Below are 27595 nucleotides of genomic sequence, written 5' to 3'. Positions count from 1 at the left end.
CCTCTTTTTCTATTGATTGGAATAGTTTCAGAAGGAATGGTACCAGCTCCTCTTTGTACCTCTGGTAGAATTCAGCTGTGAATCCATCTGGTCCTGGACTTTTTTTGGTTGGTAGGCTATTAATTTTTGCCTCAATTTCAGAGCCTGCTATTGGTCTGTTCGGGGATTCAACTTCTTCCTGGTTTAGTCTTGGAAGAGTGTAAGTGTCCAGGAAATTATCCATTTCTTCTAGATTTTCTAGTTGATTTGCGTAGAGGTGTTTATAATATTCTCTGATGGTAGTTTGTATTTCTGTGGGGTCGGTGGTGATATCCCCTTTATCATTTTTTATTGCGTCTATTTGATTCCTCTCTCTTTTCTTCTTTATTAGTCTTGCTAGCGGTCTGTCAATTTTGTTGATCTTTTCAAAAAACCAACTCCTGGATTCATTGATTTTTTGGAGGGTTTTTTGTGTCTCTATCTCCTTCAGTTGTGCTCTGATCTTAGTTATTTCTTGCCTTCTGCTAGCTTTTGAATGTGTTTGCTCTTGCCTCTCTAGTTCTTTTAATTGTGATGTTAGAGTGTCAATTTTAGATCTTTCCTGCTTTCTCTTGTGGGCATTTAGTGCTATAAATTTCCCTCTACACACTGCTTTAAATGTGTCCCAGAGATTCTGGTATGTTGTATCTTTATTCTCATTGGTTTCAAAGAACATCTTTGTTTCTGCTTTCATTTCGTTATGTACCCAGTAGTCATTCAGGAGCAGGTTGTTCAGTTTCCATGTAGTTGAGCGGTTTTGATTGAGTTTCTTGGTCCTGAGTTCTAGTTTGATTGCACTGTGGTCTGAGAGACAGTTTGTTATAATTTCAGTTCTTGTACATTTGCTGAGGAGTGCTTTACTTCCAATTATGTGGTCAATTTTGGAATAAGTGCGATGTGGTGCTGAGAAGAATGTATATTCTGTTGATTTGGGGTGGAGAGTTCTATAGATGTCTGTTAGGTCCGCTTGGTGCAGAGATGAGTTCAATTCCTGGATATCCTTGTTAACTTTCTGTCTCGTTGATCTGTCTAATGTTGACAGTGTGAGTGTTGAAGTCTCCCATTATTATTGTATGGGAGTCTAAGTCTCTTTGTAAATCTCTGAGGACTTGCTTTATGAATCTGGGTGCTCCTGTATTGGGTGCATATATATTTAGGAGAGTTAGCTCTTCCTGTTGAATTGATCCCTTTACCATTATGTAATGGCCTTCTTTGTCTCTTTTGATCTTTGATGGTTTAAAGTCTGTTTTATCAGAGACTAGGATTGCAACCCCTGCTTTTTTTTGTTCTCCATTTGCTTGGTAGATCTTCCTCCATCCCTTTATTTTGAGCCTATGTATGTCTCTGCATGTGAGATGGGTCTCCTGAATACAGCAGACTGATGGGTCTTGACTCTTGATCCAGTTTGCCAGTCTGTGTCTTTTAATTGGAGCATTTAGTCCATTTACATTTAAGGTTAATATTGTTATGTGTGAACTTGATCCTGCCATTATGATATTAACTGGTTATTTTGCTCGTTAGTTGATGCAGTTTCTTCCTAGCCTCGATGGTCTTTACATTTTGGCATGTTTTTGCGATGGCTGGTACCGGTTGTTCCTTTCCATATTTAGGGCTTCCTTCAGGGTCTCTTGTAAGGCAGGCCTGGTGGTGACAAAATCTCTAATCATTTGCTTATCTGTAAAGGATTTTATTTCTCCTTCACTGATGAAACTTAGTTTGGCTGGATATGAAATTCTGGGTTTAAAATTCTTTTCTTTTAGATTGTTTAAATGCCTAAAAGTTTTGAGATAAGTTTTGTTTCACTTAGGAAAGGAAATAGATTTTAGGTGGCATAGTGGCTTAACTGGACTGAATTCAAATATTCTTTCAACTTCATCTCGATAGCGATTTTTGTATAAGAATCTTGTCCAAGTTGTTCATTGATTTAGCAAGTGTTCTGCTTCCTACATCTTTCTTTTTAAGAAATTCATAGTGTCTTTTTTGGCCTTTGAGGTTTTGGTAACTGTAGACCTGTTTCATAAGCTTTGTAATTCAGAAGTCCTTGTATTTAGTAAGTGCTTGTTTTACATAACTGATAATTTTAAAATGTTTTCTTTGTGTGCTGTTAGTATTGATTCAAATGTCAGCAGCTTTAAGCCTAATATTTATGACTTTCATATTAGGAATTTAAAGACAAAAATACATAAAGGAGTTATGCTGACATAATTCTAAGGAGTTTTGTTGTATTTTAGAATAAAATGATAAAGTAAAAAAAAATAAAAAAATAAAAAATAAAAAAAGAACGTTGAATATTGGCCCCCACTCTCTTCTGGCTTGTAGAGTTTCTGCCGAGAGATCTGCTGTTAGTCTGATGGGCTTCCCTTTGTGGGTAACCCGACCTTTCTCTCTGGCTGCCCTTAAGATTTTTTCCTTCATTTCAACTTTGGTGAATCTGGCAATTATGTGTCTTGGAGTTGCTCTTCTGGAGGAGTATCTTTGTGGCATTCTCTGTATTTCCTGAATTTGAATGTTGGCCTGCCCTACTAGGTTGGGGAAGTTCTCCTGGATGATATCCTGAAGAGTGTTTTTTCCAACTTGGTTCCATTTTCCCCCTCACTTTCAGGCACCCCAATCAGACGTAGATTTGGTCTTTTTACATAATCCCATACTTCTTGCAGGCTTTGTTCATTTCTTTTTCTTCTTTTTTCTTTTGGTTTCTCTTCTCGCTTCATTTCATTCATTTGATCCTCAATCGCTGATACTCTTTCTTCCAGTTGATCGAGTCGGTTACTGAAGCTTGTGCATTTGTCATGTATTTCTCGTGTCATGGTTTTCATCTCTGTCATTTCGTTTATGACCTTCTCTGCATTAATTAGTCTAGCTGTCAATTCTTCCACTCTTTTTTCAAGATTTTTAGTTTCTTTGCGCTGGGTACGTAATTCCTCCTTTAGCTCTGAGAAGTTTGGTGGACTGAAGCCTTCTTCTCTCATCTCGTCAAAGTCATTCTCTGACCAGCTTTGATCCGTTGCTGGCGATGGGCTGCGCTCCTTTGCAGGGAGAGATGCGCTCTTATTTTTTGAATTTCCAGCTTTTCTGCCCTGCTTTTTCCCCATCTTTGTCGTTTTATCTGTCTCTGGTCTTTGATGATGGTGACGTACTGCTGGGGTTTTGGTATAGGTGTCCTTCCTGTTTGATAGTTTTCCTTCTGACAGTCAGGACCCTCAGCTGTATGTCTGTTGGAGATTGCTTGAGGTCCACTCCAGACCCTGTTTGCCTCAGTTGAAAATGCAGAAATCACCGGTCTTCTGTGTCGCTCGCACTGGGAGTTGGAGACTGGAGCTGTTCCTATTCGGCCATCTTGCTCCGCCTCCCACAATTCTTATATACAATTCTAAACACCCTCTCACACACAGACACACCCAAAGTTATGCGTTTACTGTTCTGGGGCATTTTTTAAATGTTAAAATTGCAACTACTGTTTAGTCTCATTTTCTCATCTATAAGTCTTGGCATATGTCATGTATTTATTTTAGAAAAGTAATTTTAAAGTTAGTAGATTAAGAAACAACATGGTTGTACTAAAAAGTGCCTTATATAAAAAAATCTTTCCATGGAATACCATGGAGACTATTTTTCCATATGTTAAATAACATGGAAGAGCCTGCACTATAGGAAACTATTTGCTTAGAAGCTGATTTAAAATTACTCAGAGCCACATCTAGAAATTTACAGGAGTGGTACCTAATTAAGTATATTCTGTGATATTTATGGGAACCTTATTTATAAAAGTAAACTTGTATAATTTCTGTCTTCAGAACATTTATTGATAAAATAGATATACCTTCACTACTGCTATGCTTCATTGTAAATGATAACGTTGATCTGTATTTGTACCATGTCCACACACAATTATAGGAATTATAGGTGGAAAACACAGGCAACAAAGATGTGGACATAATATAAACCTAAATATAGGTATATGTATACATATGTGTGTATATATACACATATGTGTATATACATATATATACATATATACACATATATACATATATACACATACGTGTGCACATATATACACACATGCACAAAAAGATCTGAGGAAGTATATGCTCATAATACCTTTATCTCTCTATGTCTGTATTGTCTGAATTTTTATAATTGTATAATCTTTATTGATAATGATGGTGGGAAGTTATTTTTATTTTGAAATGAAAGCAAAGCATGTGTATTCCAGAGAATTTGAATCAGGTTATTACTCTTGCATTCTTCAACTACTGATGGCAATAACTATGTAAAGAAGTAAAACATTTCCTATAAAGACAATCAGAAGTTAGGAAGATCTCATCTTTATCCTGTAGACATACAGATATTTTTTCTTTGGCTCATTTACCACAGTCGTGACTTTGACTATTTCTTAGGTTGTGGTTTTTTGTTTGTTTGTTTGTTTGTTTTCAGAGTTGTAAATGAACAGCCAGGTGTGGTGGTTCACTCCTGTAATCCCAGCATTTTGGGAGGCCGAGGCTGGTGGATCGCTTAAGGTCAGGAGCTTGAGACCAGCCTGGCCAACATTGTGAAGCCCCATCTCTACTAAAACTACAAAATTAGCCGGGTGTGGTGGTGCATGCCTGTAATCCCAGCTACTGGGGAGGCTGAGGCAGGAGAATCTCTTGAACTGGGAGGCAGAGGTTGCAGTGAGCTGAGATTGCACCACTGCATTCCAGCCTGGGCAGCAGAGAGAGACTCCGGCTCAAACAAACAACAACAACAACAAAAAAACCAAAAGTTATAAATGAATACCATTTAAAATGTCAAATAGGCTCATTTTAAAAATCCCACGTTCTCATATTCTATCATTTCTGTCTTTCTAGGGGTAACTATTTTGATCTCTTTTGGCTTTTAAAAAATGTATAAATAATATGTTTGCATTGCAAATTGTTGCATTTTCAGTTTTAGGCATTATGTATTGATTTCCCACCATGGGAAATAGGATTTGGCTTATTTTCCACTCCTACCATATAATCTATTTGTCACCCTCTCTTGATTATATTGTAATTTTGTTTGAGTCATCCCATTTATAGTTTATTATGACTATGTAAACACTGTTTGTAACTGAGTAATGTAGTGAACTATTTTTCATTTCTTGAATACCTTTTCATTTTCCCTGTACCGGTCATTTTCTTTTTTTTCCCCCTGTGTACTTATTTCTCATTCATTGCCAAAATTTTTTTGCCACTGTGTAAATCTCCAGATGGATAAGATGAATGTCTAAATTCATGTGCATGAGGTAATTCTGTCAATTTCATGTTCTATAAGAATTCCCTACCAGAGCCTTCTAAACTGATACTCTGCTAACCCCAAACACAGGATACTCTGTCATCTTGAAGTCTTCTTTCATTACATCTCAGATATTATTTTGTCTCTTGCCTGTGTTAATCTCGTATTTCATAGGCCCATGTCCTGTTCTTTCTTAGTTTTCTCCCTCTTTTTAGTGTGGCATATCTCTTAGTAGTTCATAGGAAAAAGCTGCATGGAAGGTAAATTTTTTGAATAAAGCATGCCTGAAAATGTTTTATTCTATACCCATACTTTATTTGATAATTTGGCTGGATGTAGAATTCAGCATTAGAATAATTTTCCTTTAGAATTTTGAAGGCATTAATTTTTCCATTGCCTTCTATTTATAGTGTTGTTGAAAAGTTCAAAGTTATGCTGGTTTCTGATTCTTTTTTTTTCTTCTTCTTTTTGAAGACAGGGTCTCACTGTGTCACCCAGGCTGGAGTACAGTGGCATGATTATAGCTCACTGCAGCCTCAAACTCCTGAGCTTAAGCCATCCTCCTACCTCAGCCTCCTGAGTAGCCAAGTCTAAGGCCTGTGTTATCATGCCTGGCTAATAATTGTTATTTTTTGTAGAGACAGGTTTGCTGTACTGATCTAAGCTGATCTCAAATTCCTGGCCTCAAGCAATCCTCCTGCCCTAGCTTCCCAAAGTGTTGGGATTACAGTCCTGAGCCACTGTGCCCAGACCAGTTTCTGATCTTTTTCTGTAACCTATTCTTTCCCCACCTCTCCAGAAACATGTAGAATTCTTTTTATGCCCAGTGTTTTGAAATTTTGTTGCCATATGAACCAATTTTAGCCATTATATTGGGAATACAGTGGTAATCTGGAAACTTGTCCTTTACTTGTAGAAACTTTTCTTGAATTATTTCATTAATTATTTCTTATTTCCTTCCTTCTGTTTTCTCTGTTCTCTGTTTGGAACTCCTATTCCCAGACCAACTCTCTAATTTTCATACCTGTTTTCTTCCTCCTTGTCTTTTTGCTTTACTTTCTGGGAGATATCCTGAACTTTATTCTCCAGCCTGTCTATTGAGCTTTTCCTTTGTGCTATCATATTTTTACCCTCCAAGAACTTTGTGTATACATATAAAATACAGATGTTTCTTTTTAAAAAAAAAAAACAGTAACTCGTTAATTGTTTTTGTGTTTGTTTTTGAGACAAGGTCTCACTCTATCACCCAGGCTGGAGTACAATATTGCAATCTTGGCTCATTGCAACCTCCACCTCCCAGATTCAGGTGATTCTTATGCCTCAGCCTTCCCAGGTGCTGGGATTGCAGGCGTGTCCCACCACGCCCAGCCAATTTTTGTATTTTTAGTAGAGGCGAGGTTTCACCATGTTGGCCTGACCTCGAGTGATCCACCTGCCTCAGCATCCCAAAATGCTGGAATTACAGGCATGAGCCACCATGCCTAGCCTTGGCAGAATTGTTTTATAGTTGCACCATGGTTATAAATGATAGCTTTTTTCAGAGCCTTTGGAAATTTATCTAATTCCTGCATAATCTCTGCCTGTTCCCAGCTACCTTTTTTTGGGTCATTTTGGTCACCATTATTCCATATTGAAGGCTTTCCTCTGATACTTGGTCGTGTTGGCATGTCTTTTCATTTTTTATTTTTATTTTTAACTTATTTTAATTAATTAATTAATTTATTTATTTATTTTGAGATGAAGTCTTGCTCTGTCACCCAAGCTGGAGTGCAGTGGTGTGATCTCAGCTCACTGCAACCTCTCCTGGGTTCAAGTGATTCATTCTCCTGCCTCAGGCTCCCGAGCAGCTGGGACTACAGGCGCGGGCCAGCATGCCGGGCTAATTTTTGTATGTTTAGTAGAGATGGGGTTTCACTTTGTTGGCCAGGCTGATCTCGAACTCCTGATCTTGTGCTCTGCCCACCTCGGCCTCTAAAAGTGCTGCAGTTATAGGCGTGAGCCACCCTCATCCTATTGGGTTTATTTTACAACACAAAAACAACACAAGCAAGCAAAGAAAAATCTTTACTGACCTTTTATTGGAATTTTAGAATAGAATAAAAGTAGCTGATGTGCTGTGCTAAGCTAGCAATCTCTACCAAGACTAATTTTTTTCCTTTTATTTTGTTTATGTATTTATTTATTTTTGAGATGGAGTCTCACTCTGTCGCCCAGGCTGGAGTGCACTGGTGTGACCTCAGCTCACTGCAGCCTCTGCCTCCTGGGTTCAAGCAATTCTCCTGCTTCAGCCTCCCAAGTAGCTGGGATTACAGGTGCACGCCACCACGCCCAGCTAATTTTTTTGTATTTTTAGTAGAGATGGGGTTTCACCATGTCGGCTAGGCTGGTTTCGAACTCCTGACTTCAAGTGATCTGCATGCCTCAGCCTCCTAAAGTGCCAGGATTACAGGCGTGAGCTACCATGCCTGGCCTTTTTCTCCTTTTAGATCTTTGGTTTAGGCAGTTCAACCAGCAGTCTAGAATGGAAATTTTCAAATATGGCTGTCCATCTAGAATCACCTGGAAAACTTGGTTGATTGATTAATTGATTAATTAAGACAGGGACTCACTCTGTCGCCCATACTGGAGTGCAGTGGCCCAATCACAGTTTGTTGCAGTCTCAACCTCCCAAGGCTTAGGTGATCCTCCTGCCTCAGCCCCCTGAGTAACTTGGGCTACTGGCATGTGCCACCACGACCAGCTAATTTTTGTATTTTTAATAGGGACAGGGTTTCGCCATGTTGCCCAGGCTGGTGTCTAACTCCTGGGCTTAAATGATCCACCCGCCTCTGCCTCCCAAAGTGCTGGGATTACAGGTGTGAGCCACTGCTCCTGGCCAACCTGGAAAACCTTTAAGAAATATTATATCTGGATCTCACAATTAGTAGGATTGGTTGTTAGCTAGGGTATGGTTTTAGTTCTCCAAGTTATTCTAATGTATAGCTGGATTTGAGAATTCTGATCTAAAAAGAAAATTTTTTTGGAACAAATGAGAAAAAGCAGATTCTAAAAATATGACTGTTTTTTATTAGAACATCATCTGTTAAAACATTCCAGATTCTGCTAGAAGTGATAACCTTTCTCAGTGGTATTAGGAATTGAGAATGAGTTTCTCTGAAAGGTCTGTTCCTATTTGCATTCCAGCAAATGGATTCAGTAGCCAAAATTAAGTCTTCATTGGAAGTGAGAAATAGTATTGTAGAAAATCAGATTAGTAGAACAGAGGACAAACTTGAGAAACAGTCACAGAATGTCCAACAAATAAATGAAATGTTAGAAAAGATAAACCTTGATAATGAAAATCTAAAATAGAAATAATAAATTTTTTTTGGTCTTGGAAAACTAAATCACATGGATAAACAGCAGTAACCAGTGGTAAAACAAACAGGAGGCCGGGCGCGGTGGCTCAGGCCTGTAATCCCAGCACTTTGGGAGGCCGAGACGGGCGAATCACGAGGTCAGGAGATCGAGACCATCCTGGCTAACCCAGTGAAACCTCGTCTCTACTAAAAAATACAAAAAACTAGCCGGGCGAGGTGGCGGGCGCCTGTAGTCCCAGTGACTCGGGAGGCTAAGGCAGGAGAATGGCGTAAACCCGGGAGGCGGAGCTTGCAGTGAGCTGAGATCCGGCCACTGCACTCCAGCCTGGCCACTGCACTCCAGCCTGGGCGACAGAGCAAGAGTCCGTCTAAAAAAAAAAAAAAAGGGAAAAAAAAACACTTTTAATATATAATGTGTTATATAACATGTATTTATTACATTTTGTATCTTATAAATATTAGAGGATACAGCTTATTACTATTTTTTAGAGACAGGGTCTCTCTGTCACTCTGGCTGGAATGCAGTGGTACGATCGTTTTTCACTGTAACCTCGGCCACTGTACCTGGCCCAGTTATTTTTCAAGTGTCTGCAATATTTATAAAGCTATCTATATACTTGACCATAAACATAATATCTAATTCAAAACAGCAGAAACTGTAAAAGTTGTTGCTGTGAGTATACTAAAACATAGATTTTTAAAATGACATTTAAAAAATAGATTATGAAAATAAGGCATTAATGAAAAGCCAAAAGGAAACACTACATGCTTTTATCGTTTAAAAAAATGAAGAACCAAGAATTTAGTATAAAATTTAAGAAAAATAGAAGTAGGAGGAAAAATATATTAAAGACAAAAGTAAAAGTTATTTTAAAATTGTGTTTATATAGTGGATACTTTGCAGACAATGAAGTAGATTAGATAATTTATATGCTGAAATGAAAACATATCCTCAAAACTTAAAATCTTAATGAAAAAGCAGATTGCAAAATAATTGTACTTACACACACACTCTCTCTCTCTCACACATAGATTTATGTGTGCTTATAAGTTCTATAGTTGTATACCAAATTTTTCATAATGTTCAGGGGTTTTCTTCATCCTGTGGGGAAGCAGCTAGACTATGAGGTAGACTTTTATTTTGTAATCTCGTGTGGTTTTAATTTTTGTTTTTTACAGTGAGTATTGTATATTTTCTATAATTGGAAATAAACAAAGATATGTTCATTTTGAGGGGGGGAAATCAACATTTCATCATATGAAACTAGAAAAAATACTTTATTATGCATTGCATGCCTATATCAAAACATCTCATGTACCCCATAAATACATACACCTGTATACCCACAAAAATTAAAAATAAAGATTTTTAAAAGTAGGAAAAAAGGTGGAATTAATAAATAAACCTAAAAAGAAAAAAGCTCATGAAAGAGGCAAAATATATAAGCTTCTTGCAGATCTGATTAAACAAAAGTAACCATAGAAAGTAGATTTAAATCACATAGGAGGAGTATATGTATACATTACACAGGTATATGTTAATAAAGGAGCGATACATTAACACAGTTATATGTTAATAAATTTCAGAAACCTCAATGAAATTTCCAAATACATTACACATTCCAAATGTTTTTTCTAAATGTATATGCAGTGAAAATAATGTATAAAATGTGATATACTGATAACTTGAGAATATTGTCAAAGAACTGCTTTTTTAAAAGAGAAAAACTCTGGGATTGATACATTTGCTGGTAAATTCTTCAGAACTTTTTTTGAGGAATAAACAATTTCTGTATACTACAAAATGTTCTCAGTTATTAAAAAGTAAGCAGGCCAAAGAGGAGTACAGAGAAACAAAGGTAACAACAACAAAAAAGCTATCATTCAAGTCGCTTTTTGAATATAATTGTGTTCCTTAAAATATTAACTGGTAGAATTTATCAGAATATCGAAGGAATAATAAGATTTAAATTAGGCTAAGTCTACTGGACTAAAACCTTGTTAGAGATACATCCTCTATCCAGAAGTCCTAAGTGGTTCAGTATTAAGAAACACATTAATTCATCAGATTTAATAATAGCTAACATTTATTGATTGCTTACTTTGGGTTAGGTAGGCACTGTTGTAAGTGGTTTTATATTTTTATTTAGGTATCAAAATAATTATAAGGTTTCTCTAGGGTTATATTACCTAGATGAAGAAACTGAAGCATGGAAAGGTCAGACAGTTTGTGCAAGGTCACACAATTACTGAATGATAGAACTGGGGTAAGCACCTGCACTTCTGACTCCGAGAGTCCGTTAGCTTATTTGGAGTTTAAGTAGAAACTTTAAAATGTTTCATAAAATTAAATACCCATTAATAATTTTTTAAAAATGAAATAGAAAAAGTGTTCTTTAACATTATAAGGAATCTTTATAATCAACAGACAGCTTTATATTTATTTATTGAAAAATTATAGGTGTATATATTTATGAGGCACAGAGTGGTGTTATGATCTTCGAATACCATGTGACATGCTCAAATCTAATGTGTCAAGCTGATTAACATATCAATTTCCACAAATATTTCACATTTTTTAGGTGATGAGAACATTTGAAATGTACTCTTAGCAATTTTGAAATGTTACTGTGTTCACCGTGTTGTGCAATAAGATCTTTTAAAAGAAAAAACTTATTTCTCCTATTTTCTAACCATATCTGGTAACCTCCATTCTACTCTTTGTTTCTATGAGTTTGATTGTTTTAGATTCCACATGTAAGTGACAGCATGCAGTATTTGCCTTTCTGTATTTGACCAATTTCACTTAGCGTAATATTCTCTAATTCCATTCATGTTTGTCACAAATGACAGAATTTCTCCCTGTTTAAAGGCTGAATGCTTTTCCATTATGTATATATATATTTAGTACCACATTTTCTTTATCCATTCATCTGATGAACACTTAGGTTAATTCCGTACTTGGTATTTTGAATAGTGCTGCAATGAACATGGGAGTGCAGACATCTCTTTGATACGCTGTTTTCAAATATTTTGGGTAAATACGTAGAAGTGGGATTGCTGTGTCTTTATTTATTAGTTTTTTAAAAAGTCCTAGGCTGGGTGTGGTGGCTCATACCTGTAATCCCAGCACTTTGGGAAGCCAAGGCAAGTGGATTGTCTGAGTTCAGGAGTTTGAGACCAGCCTGGGCAATGTGGCAAAACCTCCTCTAAAAAAAAAAGAAAAAAAGAAAGAAGAACCCTAGATGTAGTTCCTGATAATGGAGGTGCATCAGAATTATTCCCACTGGGGGCTAAACTCCCAGGCATGTATATTTTGAAGCAATTTTGCAGGTGATTGTTAAAAACTGCAATGTTGGCTGGGCGCGGTAGCTCACGACTGTAATCCCAGCACTTCGGGAGGCTGAGGCAGGAGGATCACCAGGTCAGGAGATTGAAACCATCCTGGCTAACATAGTGAAACCCTATCTCTACTAAAAATACAAAAAATCAGCTGGGCATGGTGGCCCTCACCTGTAGTCTCAACTACTTGGGAGGGTGAGGCAGGAGAATCGCTTGAACCCGGGAAGCGGAAGTTGCAGTGAGCCAAGATGGCGCCACTGCACTCCAGCCTGGGTGACAGAGTGAGACTCCATCTCCCCCCCCCCCCCCAAAAAAAACACAATGTTAAAGGTACATCAAATTTTACAGCAAAGAAGTAACCCTGGAAGATCTACAAATATTCTTTTAAAAGTTCTGGCCTATATAATAAGACATGAATTAGAACTAGAGGTGTAAATGCTAGAAAGGAAGATTAAATTTTTCCTTAGTTGTAGTTAAGGGAAGGTTTATCTGCAAATCCTAAGAAATTGGCTGTAAAACTAGGGTTAAGTTCAATTTGAGTGGCAAAATAGAGCTCAGAAGAACAAAAATTGATGTATTGATATTATGTAATAACCACTTTGAATAACAACCAAAGTGAGAGTCCATGCAAAATATCATAAATATTAAAAAGTTAGAAATACTCATTTTTGCTTAATTTTATCTTTTGAATTTGATTTAAAAGTAAAAATTAACTAGAAAACTATATTAAAATTCTTCCTATTTCTTATCCCATTCTCTGTCTCTCATAGGTAATCATTTTAATTAATTTCAGTTTATCCTTCTGGTTTTCTCTTTCTTTCTTTCTTTCTTTCTTTCCTTTCTTTCCCCTTCCTTCCTTCCTTCTTTTTCTTTCTTTCTTTCCTTCCTTTTCAAAAAAGCCAGTAGCTTTATATATTCTTACTTCCTCTCTTACGCAGAAAGTAGCATACTGTATTTTTTTTAATCTTGTCATTGTCACTTTAATGATGTATCTTAGAGAGATCACTCCCATACCAACGCATAGAAATTGTCTTCATTCTTTCTTTGGTTTTAGAGTATTCTATGAATGTTTATTCAATCATTCTTCTATTGGTAGGTATTTTGCTAAGAATGACATTAATGGGAGCAGTGTAACTAATCTATGATAGAAATAAATCCTTGAAGATAAGAATAAATGGACACAGGTGCAATAGTCCAAGACAGGAAGGTTAAAGATGTAAATATTTCAGCTCTCAAAATAATTCATAGGTTTATTGTAATTCTACTCAAAATACTATTGAGCTTTAAAAACCATAACAAAAAGATTTGGAAATTCATCTAGATGAATTAAAAAAAAATGGATAGAGCAAAACCTAACTATAAGATAATGAAACATAGTGAAGCTGTAACAAAAAATAGAGTACCAGCACCAGGATAAAAAAGATAATTGGGAATGTGGCCCAGAATGAAACTATACAGGACATAAGGATTTAATATATGATAAAAGAAGCACACATATCCATAGGGAAGGGAAAGTTTATTTAACAAATGGTGTTAATGTAACTGTAAGCAATTTGGAGTACTGAAATTTAGATTTTTAAAATATGAACTAAAATTCCAGATATATTAAATATTTACATAGAAACAATAAGCCAAAAAATTAATTGTGTATTTATTGAATTTATGCAAAGAAACAGCTAAGTTCAGAATTAGCAGAATAATTTAAAAGGAGGTTGTTGACAGATTGGACCACATAAAAATCTTTTATATCATCTAAAAATGTAGCCAAATGAAATTAAAAAAAAAATGTAGATGACTGGAGGAAATATTTGTGGCAAATTTCCAAGGTTTTAATATTCTTGTATATGAAACCCTTATGCAAATATATAAATAGGCATAGGACAAGACTGGACAATTAGCTAAACAGGAAATTCAACAAATAACAAAACATAAAAATATTTTAGATACGAATAAAACTACTGAAGAGTTACCAGGATCCATTCATTAAATTAGCAGCAACTCCCATGCTGACCAGAGTAGAGTGTAATCACTAGATGCATAAATTGCTGATGGTCTCATATGTAAAACAACCATGTGAAAAGCACTCTTGTGATGTGTAAAGATTCATAAAAATCTTCATGCTTTGTGACCCTGAAATCTCACATCTGGGAATTGATCCAAAGAAAATAATAACCTACCACCCTTCCAAAAAACAAACCTTTAAACCCAAAGATATTCACAGAGTTGTTTCAAATAGTGAAAAATTAGAAATAACCTAAATGACTAATCAGGGGAGTAATTAAAATGTTCATATGTCCCCTGAGAGAATACAATAATTAAAAATGGTAATAGAGACTGCAATTGAAAATGTAATAAGGGTAATTTTTTTAAAGCAAGCTTTCGTATTGTATCTACAGTTTGATATAAGAATGACTGGAAGGAAATAGATTAAAAGTGATAAGAAATTACAGTAAGAGGATAATAGGTAATTCTTTTCCGATTTTCTGTGATCCAGTGTAATGCAAGGCTGCACTGGTAGAAGTACAGCACCGAGATCAAGAGAGCTAATAAACCTATGTTATGAGAGGAACGTGGACTTTGGAGATAGGAGATGTACAGATTGAGTTCCAGTTCTGATTTTTCTACTTAAAAATTTGAAGCCCTGACAAGTTAGTAATTGCTCTGAACCTCAATTTCTTCATCTAAAAAATGGTCTGATGACATTATCTTCATGATTATTGTATGGATTAACAGTACTAGAAAGTAGTTAATAAAAGTAGTGTTCTTCTGACATCACATGTGGAAGAATGTATCAATCAACTTACAAGCAACCTTAGATTTCAATGGCTAACAACTATTAGAAACAACCAAAGATTTGGGCATGTAATCCCAGGACTTTGGGAGGCCAAGATGGGAGGATTCTTGAGGCCAGGTGTTCCAGTTTAGCCTGGGCAACATAGCAAGACCTCGTCTCTACAAAATAAAAAATAAAAAAAATTAGCTGGCATGGTCGCACCCACTATTGTAGTGCCAGCTACTGTAGAGGCTGAGGCAGGAGGATTGCTTGAGCACAGGAGTTTGAGGCTGCAGTGAGCTATGATCATGCCACTGCACTCTAGCCTGGGCAACAGAGCAAAACACTGTCTCTAAAAAAGAAAAAATAAACAACCAAAGAAATAAAGCTTCTTTCCCACTTATGTTACTTAACTAGCTGCAGATTGTGTCTCTCCTATATGTTCTGTTTGCTCTGGGATCCAGGCAGAGGGGAAACAAAGGTAATAAAATCACAGGGTGCCTCTTAAAGAACTGCTTGGAAGTGGTACACTACCACTCCTATTCATTGGCCAAGGTTAATGTCCATGGCCCTGAACATTATCCTCCCATTGGGATAGGCCAGTACAGAAGGGCAACAACACATATTTTGAACAAATATGTGTTGTGACAGTGCTGTCCGGTTCTGTCACTTTATTTATTTATTTATTTATTAATGAGACGGAGTTTCACTCTTGTTACCCAGGCTGGAGTGCAATGGCGCGATCTTGGCTTATTGCAATCTCTGCTTCCCAGGTTCAAACTATTTTCCTGCCTCAGCCTCCTAGGTAGCTGGGATTACAGGCTCTCACCACCACACCTGGCTGATTTTTGTATTTTTAGTAGAGACAGGGTTTCACCATGTTGGCCAGGTTGGTTTTGAACTCCTGACCTCAGATGATCCCCCTGCCTTGGTCTCCCAAAGTGCTGGGATTACAGGTGTGAGATACCATGCCCAGCCAGTTCTGTCACTTTAATAAGAGTATAACAACCTGGGATACTTCTGGAGGAGGAAGATTTGGACAGTGAGTAATTCTGAAATCTTTACTAAAATACAGTTGGAAGAGTCATTGGAAAGGGAGGGGCATATTAAGTCTCTTCAAATATTTGAAGAATGGCTGTCACTGGATAGTGAGATTAGTTCAGTGCTGTGTGGCATCAGTGGGTGGAAGTTACAGCCTCGTATATTTTGATTCACTATAGTGGTAAGAAGAAAAGTGAGAAGAAAAGGAAATTATTGGTTGTTTTCAATATGTTACTTCATTTACATTCTTCAAAATAATCCTAGCAGAGTGTGTATGTTTCTGTGTTTAAATATTGGAAGAAAGACTCAGAGTGAATGAATACCCAAGGTCACATGACGCATAAGTGGCAAAACCGGTTTGGAATCCAGGTCTGTGTAATCTTGTCCCTTTCTACAATATTCTACTATTCTCTATTGGGCTGCAAGCATTTTTACAATTAAACTGTTCATCACCAGTCATCTTCTGCCTGACAAAGTAAAGGCCACATCTCCCACATGTCTAAAAGGGTTCAAACAGAGAATGAATGGACAGGTTGAAAGGAAGGTTGAACTCTAGATCAATGATCTGCAAACTTACTTGATCATAAGTACCTCTTAGCAAAGTACTTGTACATGCTATATATATAGCTTATGCATCAACTATTGTACTCATATGTTATAAAACGTATAAGACATTCCCAGTACAAAGAAATGATAAACATTTGGGATGATGTATATGCTAATTCCTTTGATCTGATCACTATATACTGTATGTATCAAAACATCACTGTGAACCCCATTAATATATATAATTATTGTCAGTTAATTTTTTCACCTATAGGAAAAATAAGAGTTTAGAAAGATTAACATTTTATATAACATTTTAGTTTTTTTATAAATTAGATTTTAGGTTTTATGTAAAATCTCATCTTTATAAAACTTCTGTTTTGCGGATAGATACTTTTTTATGTATCCCTATACATATTGTCTTTTGTACCCATGGAACTGTATACCCCCAACATTGAAGGTCATTGTTTTGGATGATTTCATAAGACTCCTTTCAGTATGAAGATTCTGTAATTTGTCCAGAATTTTTCGGAAAGGGCTAATGGTAGCTTACTTCACTTTCAGAAAGGTTTTTAGATAGTTTTTTCTAAAACCAGAACTATAAAGACTTCACTGTCGTTTGTAACAGCAGTTAAGCCCAAAAACTACAAAGTGTGAAAGGTGCTCTTCTAGGTAAATAGTAGCAACCCCATGAGTGTTACAATGTATATATAAAAGGAGACGGAAGTAGGGGCTATTATTAAGTAAGAAACCTGATTTTTATTTGTGACATAAGAAATAGCCTTATTGTTTTAATTATATCTTCTCTTTCTAAACCTATATATACCCAAAACTTACTGTAGTCATATATTCTAAAATGCATCTGAAATTTTGCCTAGAGAGTAATATGAATTTTTGGACTTGAGAAATTATTTTAGCACTTTTTAAAAATAGAGCCAAAGATTTAAATTAGGCTAAGTCTACTGGACTAAAATCTTGATGGAGATATATTCTCTAAGAAGCGAAGAAGTTAGTTACTTGCATTACCTGACAGAGGAAAATGTTAGCTGTTTTTCTACATTCTGGGCCTTAGTTACTGGCATTGCCAGGTTGATGCTTCATAATTAAGACAACTTTTTCTGTTAGTGACTGCTCCTTGGTGATAGATTCTTTAAGAAAAAGTCATCCCAGAACACATAAAGCAGAAAGCAAATCTAGCCTTTGAAAGATACTGTTAATATTGAGATGGAATTCTAGATCAACAGTGCTCTTTTCTATTTCTTTCTCTTAATGATATGTTTGGTATCGACTTTTTGACATGACCTACTGCAATTTGGTTGGTAGTTGCAAAGAAAGTGTTTCTTGCAAGTATGATCAAACTCAGTTTAAGCAAGAGATTGAAACAACCAACTTCAGCTGCTTATTCAGCATAGGCCTTAAGTGCCCCGGAGGCCAGGAGTTTCTTAATAATAACTCTTAGTGATCATTTTATTCTAGAAAATTACCCTGGAAAAGTAGTATAAATAGTTTAATCTGGTATTTCTTAAATTTTTGTATTCCTTTACTCATTCAACAAATAAATAGTATTCAGTGCTTCTTTGTGCCAAGCACTGAGGACTCATTAGTGAGCAAAAGGGATATTAACCATGTTTTAAAAAAATGTATCTAATGTGTACTAAAAGCCAATGTATGTGGTGATGCATGCCTGTAGTTCTACCTACTGAGAAGGTTGAAGCAGGAGGGTCACTTTGAGCCCAGGGGTTTGAGTTTGTGCTATGATGGTGCCACTGTACTCCAGCCTGGGCAACAGAGCAAGACCCTGTCTCTTAAAAAAACAAACAAAAAGTCTAATGGAACTATTGTTGCTCATAATAGCATACTTCAGAAACCCCTGCTCTAGTCTGACTGTGCTTACCTACCTGCTTACATGTGTTTGTCTGTCTTCCCACCTCTCTTCCCCTCCCTTCCTTCCTTTCTTAATTCTCTTCTTTTACGTCTCTTTTCCTTCTTTGAGTTGGTGACAATAAGCAAATTTTGAACTCATCTAAGATTAGGAGAAAAACTGTATGTGATATTTATTGTATAAAACTTGCATGGTGGAGTTAAACAGGAGATGATAAAATTCTTAATTTACTTTATAAACCAAATGTCACCTCACCTGTGCAGCTCTCAAGGCGGGTATGTTTGTTACTTCTTCCAGAAATCGTGTCTCTTTAAATGGGTTTATATCATTCTATTTTAAATAAAATTTGTATGTTTTTATACAAGTGTGCTCTTTAGATGCAAATGTTTATATGATTAGAAAAATTTCCATTAGTCTTTCTTTGATTATGTATTGTCTGAATTTGAATCCTGATATGTTGTTCTGGAATTAGCCATTTTTGTTTCTATTTCTGTTTGTTATGTTATAATTAGTGTATTTCTTATTTTTCAGTGCTTTAATTGCCTTGTTATCTAAACTCTAGAATATATACCAGTTAATTAAAGACATGTGAGTGTGTGGGGTTTTTTTTTGTTTGTTTGTTTGTTTGTTTTGCTTTTGTCTTTACTGGCAAATTTAAAGGTAATTGAAAGTATAATTCTTGTCTTCTTTAGCATCAGACAACAGTCAGCGCTTTCGAGAAACCTGTTTTGCGTTTGCCTTGACACCACAACAAGTGCAGCAAATCAGTAGTTCCATGTAAGTTGTTGGCAAGTGTAACTTGCAGTTTGACCTTTGAATCCAGTACACTAGAATAAATGATTTTAAAAAACAGTGATTGGTGAGTTAGTATTTGTGTGTTGCAAATATTAGTAATGCAAATATATTGTGTTAATTAAGAACAGTTATAGTTATGATAATTTGAAAAACTTTTCTGGAGTAACAATGTCTTTGAATGAACTTTCATGCAAATACTTTAAAAGTGATTCTAATTCCTATTCTGTCTCTTCTAGGGACATTTCTGGGACCAAATGTGACTTCACAGTACAGGTCCAGTTAAGGTACAGTGCTGACTATAGGATATATTCAAAGTTTAAAAGATAATATTCCTTATCAGGAAGGGGAGATGGAAAAAAAATTTTAAGGAATAAGAGGAAATCTACCTGATTTTTCAGTAAATGTATTGAAAGTATTAGGTGTAGATATTTGGGTGAGGGAAAACATTATCCTGCTTTGAGATACTCTAATTTTCATCCAATTTAGATTTTTTCCACCACTCACCCACCCCCCAATTTAGATTTTAATATAGGAAGTCATGTTCTATATATCTAACCATATTTGCCCTCAGTTGGTTGAGAAGCTCCTGCTACAGTTGGTTGAGAAGCTCCTGCTAATGATATCTTACAATATCATATCAAGTTTTATGAAAGCATGGGCCTTATCTCCATAAGAGGCAAAGTACTGTGGATGAGGAATTAGTAGTTAAGTCTACAGTATCTCATGGATTAACAAACACCAAAAATACTCTTAATTTGTTTTGTTCTGTATTTTAAATAATTTAAATGTGCTCTAATTTAGGATCCATTTGAGACATCTCTTGAAACTTTTCAAAGACTAATGGGAAATTTTCCAACATGGGTTCACAACCCCTTATTCAGTTTGTTTTCTTAGCCCATTCATTTATTTTAGAATATATAAGAAATATTTTGTATTGGCCGGGCGCGGTGGCTCAAGCCTGCAGTCCCAGCACTTTGGGAGGCCGAGACGGGCGGATCACAAGGTCAGGAGATCGAGACCATCCTGGCTAACCCAGTGAAACCCTGTCTCTACTAAAAAATACAAAAAACTAGCCGGGCGAGATGGCGGGCGCTTGTAGTCCCAGCTACTCGGGAGGCTGAGGCAGGAGAATGGCGTAAACCCGGAAGGCGGAGCTTGCAGTGAGCTGAGATCCGGCCACTGCACTCCAGCCTGAGCGACAGAGCGAGACTCCGTCTCAAAAAAAAAAAGAAAAAAAAAATATTTTGTGTTATTTCTGTCCCTTATATATCTCCCTTTTATATACATATACATATATCTCCCCCTTATATAAACCGTGCTTATATAAACTATCATATTATGCTTTTATTATTCAGTTTACCACCCTAAATGTCCACAGTGTTGCAATAGGGATGGAAGAGAAAATATAAAACAGTTGTTTTCTTCAGGAAGCTGTTTTCCCTATAATTGTTGGGAAGATAAATCAAACAGATAGCCTAGTCTCAATAATCAGATACTAAGTTGTACGTACAAATTGCAAATACACTAGGAGGCTAAAAAAGGGATTAATCTAAAACACCTGTTCGGCACTTTATGGAATCATGTGAAAACATCTAATCTAAGCTTTGAAATAATAAGGTAAAAACAGTGAGAAAGCAGAGTTGAAGTCTAAAGTTGAGTTGAAGATTCTAAAAAGGTTATGACTATGCGTAATAGCTTTTATACCATAAAACAGTATGACAGGACCTTACCGCAGTAGACTAGTGATAATCTAAGTTTCAGTTTTGGAAGGCACTGCTGAAGATGATTCTGTATAATAAAAGGTATATTTTGTGTCGGCCAGATTGTGTTAATGACTGAATAAATTAAAGGACAAAAATAAGATGTCTCCATAGTTAAGTATGTATTGCTGTAATCTACTTCCTGCCTCAATAGTTGACATTTTGCTTGTACTGATACTTGACATTATCCTTTAAATCAGTGGTTTTCAAACTTGTTGCATGGAGCCACCCTTACGGCCTCATACTCTTCTGCCATCCTCCACTTCTCTCCTAAACACATACACAGCCTGAACCAAAGTGGGGCTTCTTTTATCTCTTTTATCTGTTTTGCATGTTTGACTCTGGGTTAGGTTTCACTTGAAGACAGGGTCCCAAGACTAAAACAGAGTTTAAAAACCATAGCTTTTTTTTTTTTTTTTTTTTTTTTTGAGACAGAGTCTTGCTCTGTCACCCGGGCTGGAGTGCAGTGGCTGGATCTCAGCTCACTGCAAGCTCCGCGTCCCGGGTTTACCATTCTCCTGCCTCAGCCTCTGGAGCAGCTGGGACTATAGGCGCCTTCCACCTCGCCCGGCTAGTTTTTTGTATTTTTAGTAGAGACAGGGTTTCACCGTGTTAGCCAGGATGGTCTCGATCTCCTGACCTCGTGATCTGCCCGTCTCGGCCTCCCAAAGTGCTGGGATTACAGGCTTGAGCCACCGCGCCCGGCCAAAAACCATAGCTTTAGAATAAAAGATCTAGTTACTAAGTATTTTGTATTAATATACATACATTCTTTAAAGCAGCAACAGGTGTGGTCCACATTTTGAAGTAAGGTTGTCTAGATAGATCAGCTATTCTAATTCAGAGATTCCAAGGGAATCTTCATGACTGCTATTTTAATTGAAATTTATCTCCAGGACTTGGAAAAAAAAAAAAAAAAGAACCATGTTGTGTTATATTTGGTCATTGTTAGGTGGTTCTTTGTGTTTTAATAAAATAGATCATTTCTCTCCCTGCCCCACGTTGCTAGGTCTGCAACCATAGTATTTTATTTAAGTTAGGAGTGTATGCCTCTCTGCTATCCTAATTATAAATGTTTATCTAAAGCATGAAAATAATTAGTTGAGAATTAGGATCCAAGTTTTCTCTATTAGACACCTAGTCTGTTTTCATTTCTGTTGCGCCTCCCTGCTCCACTCCCTCCTCTCTGCCCCATGAACCACTTCACAGAAGCTTTCTGCTATTCCTTTTTTTCTTTTTTCTCTTCAGTTCATTAGGGTGATTTAGATTAGTTGAATAGACACTGACTTGTCATTTAAATTACTCTTTTCCTGTAGGAAAGGGTTCAGGCAGCCAGGGTCCATGTTTTAAATTGATTTATGTGCATTGGAATAATTATTTAAAAACTGTGACATCCTCTTAACTGTTGCAGCATAAAGAATTAGCCTGTAATGGAAGGTTCTGCTGAAGTTAGGAGTGGTCCTGTGAGCTTTGACATCTGTTTGCTAAGTATATTTCTAGAAAATCTTTGTAGATCAGTAAATCTTAACTTTTTTATGGATCCCTGATCCCTTTGAAAATTTGATAGAAGCTGTGGATGGTTTCCCTGTAAAAATGAATATGTATATGTACTCGTAAAAGTTTACATATAAAATTGTTTTATTTTGTGCGTTATCCCCATACTCAGATTTCATGGCCAGCAGGTTAAGAACCCCATACCACAGGTGTTCAGAGGAGTTGTTTGCACATGAGGAATATTTCACAGAATTCAGAGATAGGGTTCTCCCTACTGTGTAACTCAGGGGTGCTATGAGCATTCTATAACAGTGCAGTGAGCCTTAGGTGTATATTGAGAATAGGAACTAATAAAGAATAAATGCCTTAAATGGCAAAATAGTAATAAGAGTGAATAGACTGAGAATTTGCAAATTATGTATGTATCCTTGATTTTTCCAAAAGACTGTGCATTTAATTTAGAAATATTTTTATAAGTTTCTAAAATAGTATTCTAAATTCATGTGGATATAACACAAATAATATTCAGTGTCTTCAGTTCTCAAAAAAATAAGTAGTACTTTGGTTTACTGATCCTGGGGATGGACTTAAAAGCATTCTCAGTATTTTCTGCTAAGAACCAGGAAAGTGTTTCATGGCAAATAAATTTGGAAAATACTGCATACAGGTGCTAGGTCTTCCTCTTAGAGATGTATAATGCTTATTAGCCTATTAAAAGCTCTGAAAAGTTCTGTATTAAGGAAACTTAATTTAATTATTTTGATTAAGAATTTCTTAATTTTATTTAACTAACGAGCCTTTCTTTTTTTCTTTTTAACACCTGTTAATCGCTGAAAAAGCTAGTGCTTCTCAGAACATGCTTAACCAGATAATTGGCAATATCATGAAGACAACTACAGGGTGATAGTCATGATTGCCACAACTTTACATTGACAGAATTATTTATTTTAAGCCTATTTATATATACTTATTAATTGGATGAAAAGTGCAGTTTTTATAGTTTTCCCTTTTGGTTGTTTTTAAATTTACCATCTTTTAAATTTATCTATTGAACAATAATACTAACGAAGTCATCCTTTAATAAGGAAATTAAACTTGTCCTTTATTGTTTAGGTTTTGTTTATCAGAAACCAGTTGTCCACAAGAAGATCACTTCCCACCCAATCTTTGTGTGAAAGTGAATACAAAACCTTGCAGCCTTCCAGTAAGTCCTAAAAACTATTTTTTAAAATTCATTACCAACATAGCTATCAAATAAGTCATCACAGCTGTTGTTAAGTCATAGTTTTTCCTTAAGAAAACATTTTTATTTTGGATATATATTCCTGTGACTAGGTGAAACACTTGTACCAACTATGTGCAGTTAGCAGCAGTAACATTAGTTTTGGGGTCATAGGATTTGGAGTTGGGTGTGGTAGCTTTAGTATTGTACTGGATTTTGGGGAGAAGTTTTTTCAACAGAGTCTCAGCTGTGTTCATGTGAGTCTATAAGCCTATGGTAGAAAGGAGATTTGAAGAATGCTGTGTCTTAAACAGGAAGTAGGGGTGAGGACTGTTTTTGATGCCCTTGAAATACACCTCATATACCTGTCTAAGCTTGTTATGAATTCATCCTGATTTTTAAATTTAAGAGACTTTGAATTTTCATCACTAATATTTTTCTCAGGTTTACTACAAGGAGAATATAAGGTTGTTTGGAAAAATAATAACACAAGAAACTTGTAAATGTTTGCTTCTTTACTTTTTAATGAAAACATTCGTATTTTCTAGTATGTAGTTTGTAGGGGTTTTTTCTTAAGGAATGGAAGTCAAAATGATTGTGGAAATAATAAGTATAAGTAAATTATATTTCATTTTTAGGGTTACCTTCCACCTACAAAAAATGGCGTGGAACCAAAGCGACCCAGCCGACCAATTAATATCACCTCACTTGTCCGACTGTCCACAACAGTACCAAACACCATTGTTGTTTCTTGGACTGCAGAAATTGGAAGAGTAAGGAAATTTTTGTTTCTACCAGATTTTTGTATTATAAGGAGGGGTTAATCACCATGCCTACCTGAATTTATATGTAAATTATGTAAAATGAGCTGCAAAAGGATTTATTTTTGTCTCACAATGAATTTTCAACATGTTTCCATTTGAAAAATGGGATTATGAAGTATCCAGTATTTTATAACCTGGCCCTTTTACTCAACAATTGATCATAAATGTCCTCCTGTATCATTACATGTTCTTCTGCATTATTTTAAGTGATGATATCATATTCCAATATGAATATGCCATAAATTTGCCTGTTCTCTACTATTGAGCATGTTACTTGACTTATTGATTGATTCATTGGTATGTCAAAGAATATTTTGAAGACCATCTTAGTAGCTATAACTTTGCATGCATAAATCATAATTTCCTTAGGGTAAATTCTCAGAAGTGGGATTGCTAAGTCAAAGAGCATACAGAATTTTAAGAAATTTTGTGTACATTGACAGATTACCTTCTCCAAAGATGTTGTACAAATTTATTCTCTGACTTTCAGTGTTTATTTGCGTACTCGTTAACACTAGTATCTTCTTTGAAATTTTTACCAATTCTGTTAGGTAAATAATGCCACCACTGTGTTTTAATTAGTACTTTTTTCATTATTACTGAGATTGAATATGTTTTATATTTGTGATTATTTACATTTTAAAACTGTATCTATGTCTATTTCTCTGTTGCTGTTTTTGTTATTGATTATGAGATCTTCATATAGTAAAACTTAACTCTCTGTTTCATGTCACAGATGTTTGTTTCCAGTTTGTTTACCTTTTATTTTTATCTTATTATTTAATATGCAGAATATTATTAATATTATTTATTAATAATATTGGCTACACAAAGTTTTTGTGTAGCCAAATCTTAACCAGTTATTTCCTTTATATAGTCTTTTCTCGTCTCCACCATGCTTTGCCTATCTGCCCTTCCCAATCTGTGGAATTATTTGTTTGTTTTCTTCTAGACTTAAGGTTTCATATTTTACCTTTAAATATTTAGTTCATATTAAATATATGTGTGGTGTGAGGTAAAAATTGCTTTCTTTCACTTCTTATTTTTATTTTTTATTTTATTTATTTATTTATTTTGAGACGGAGTCTCGCTCTGTCGCCCAGGCTGGAGTGCAGTGGCCGGATCTCAGCTCACTGCAAGCTCTGCCTCCCGGGTTTGTGCCATTCTCCTGCCTCAGCCTCCCGAGTAGCTGGGACTACAGGTGCCCGCCACCTCGCCCGGCTAGTTTTTTGTATTTTTTAGTAGAGACGGGGTTTCACCATGTTAGCCAGGATGGTCTCGATCTCCTGACCTCGTGATCCGCCAGTCTCGGCCTCCCAAAGTGCTGGGATTACAGGCTTGAGCCACCGCACCCGGCCTCTTTCACTTTTTAAATAGCCCATTCTAACACTGTTAACCAAATAAATGTTGATTCTGAAGCCACCATGGTTGCATATTTAATTTTTACATATCCTGAGTATGTTTCTGACCTTTTTCTATGTTGTTTCTTAGTCTAGCGTTCTTTTTTGGGACAGTTTTCATGGTATGAACTCATATGTATCCACCAGTTCATTTGAAATTTATTGAATGCTTACCATGTGCCATATACTATACTCAAAACTGGCAGTACCATAGGGAGGGAAGAAAGCTCATTTTCATGAGGCCTGTGATCTAGGGGCCTGGTGGACACACACAAAGAATGTGAACCTACTTATAAGTACTATAAAAGAGAGGCACATGGTGATTTTACAGTGTGTCAAAGGGCACTTTGAATGAGAGAGAGCAGTCAGGGAGGGCTTCCCTGAGGAAGTAGTGGCTGAGCCAAGAGCTGAGAGAAGAGTAGGAATCAGGTGAAAGGTTCAGAGGAAACTACCCACACAACAGCCCAGTGGTAGGAGGGAGCCTGGTTTTTACAAGAAGCTGAGAGGGATTCACTGACTAGAGTGCAGAGAATGGGGAAGAGTGGTATATGACATGTGGCTGGAGGGTTAAGATAGGACTAAACCATTAGGGCATTGTAGGTAATGTTAAAGTTAAGGATTTTCTTTTTCTTTTTCTTGTTTTTTTTTTTTGGAGACAGAGTCTCACTTTGTTGCCCAGGCTGGGGTACAGTGGCATGATCTCAGCTCATTGCAACCTCCGTCCCCTGGTTTCAAGCGATTCTCCTGCCACAGCCTCCCAAGTAACTGGGATTACAGGCGCCTGCCATCGCACCCGGCTAATTTTTGTATTTTTAGTAGAGACGGGGCTTCACCATCTTAGCCAGGCTGGTCTTGAGCTCCTGACCTTATGATCCACCTGCCGTGGCCTCCCAAAGTGCTGGGATTACAGGCAGGAGCCACTGCGCCTGGCCAGGATTTTCTCTTTTTAAGCAGAAAGTTTATAGTGCTGTATTTCTTTTTAGAAAAGTTCGCTCTGGCCAGGCGCGGTGGCTCACGCTTGTAATCCCAGCACTTTGGGAGGCCGAGGTAGGCAGATCACGAGGTCAGGAGATCGAGACCACAGTGAAACCCCGTCTCTATTAAAAATACAGAAAATTAGCCGGGCATGGTGGCAGGCGCCTGTAGTCCCAGCTACTCAGGAGGCTGAGGCAGGAGAATGGCATGAACCCAGGAGGTGGAGCTTGCAGTGAGCCGAGATGGCGCCACTGCACTCCAGCCTGGGCTACAGAGTAAGACTCTGTCTCAAAAAAAAAAAAGAAAAGATCACTCTTTGGAGTAGTAAATAGTTTAAATGGAGGCCAGCATCATGCAGAAGGACATCTCTCAGGAGCCAGCTCTTGCGGAAGTATTAGTGAAATAGTATCTTTGTCTAGAGTGGTGGCAGTAGAAATGGAGGTAAGTAGGGGCATCTGCAGAATTAAGTGATGAATTGAAAGTTGAGGGCTAAGAGAAAGGGAGATGTCACTGATGAGTCCTTGGTTTCTTGGTGGGTAGCTAGGCAAATGATACTACTGCTGAGATCGAGGAAACACTGGAAAAGGACTGAGTGTGGGTGTGTTTTGTTTTGTTTTGCTTTGAAGACTGGGCATTGGCATTGGAGGACAAGATGGAGAAAATAATGAATTTACTTTTGAAACTTTTGAGTTTGAAATGCCTGTGAGACATCCTGAATAGGCAGTGGGGCAGATAGGCTTAAAGGATACATTTGGGCTAGAGGGAAAAAATGTGCGAGTCATCTGCACATTGATGGTTATTGGAACCACACTGGCAGGGCTGACATTGATTCTCCTGCATTACTTTTTTTTTTTACATTCATTCTTCCAGATAAAGTAGAATTACTTTATCACATTTTTTCCCTCCCT

The 27595-nt window shown here is 36.6% G+C and overlaps 1 protein-coding gene across 1 annotated transcript in view; it reads left to right on the top strand.

The window, feature by feature from the left end:
• PIAS1 (protein inhibitor of activated STAT 1) overlaps positions 1 to 27595 on the top strand; it is a 150174-nt gene that overhangs the window by 78428 nt on the left and 44151 nt on the right. The window contains exons 3-6 of the mRNA XM_033189612.1: positions 18910 to 18994; positions 19249 to 19296; positions 23380 to 23470; positions 24127 to 24261. Of these exons, the coding sequence (XP_033045503.1) occupies positions 18910 to 18994; positions 19249 to 19296; positions 23380 to 23470; positions 24127 to 24261 (359 nt within the window). The remainder of the gene's footprint in view (positions 1 to 18909; positions 18995 to 19248; positions 19297 to 23379; positions 23471 to 24126; positions 24262 to 27595) is intronic.

The sequence above is a fragment of the Trachypithecus francoisi genome, unplaced genomic scaffold (assembly GCF_009764315.1).
Source record: "Trachypithecus francoisi isolate TF-2019V2 unplaced genomic scaffold, Tfra_2.0 Lachesis_group3, whole genome shotgun sequence".
NCBI classification, from domain to species: Eukaryota; Metazoa; Chordata; class Mammalia; order Primates; family Cercopithecidae; genus Trachypithecus; species Trachypithecus francoisi.
This window is presented reverse-complemented; position numbering and strand designations above follow the sequence as displayed.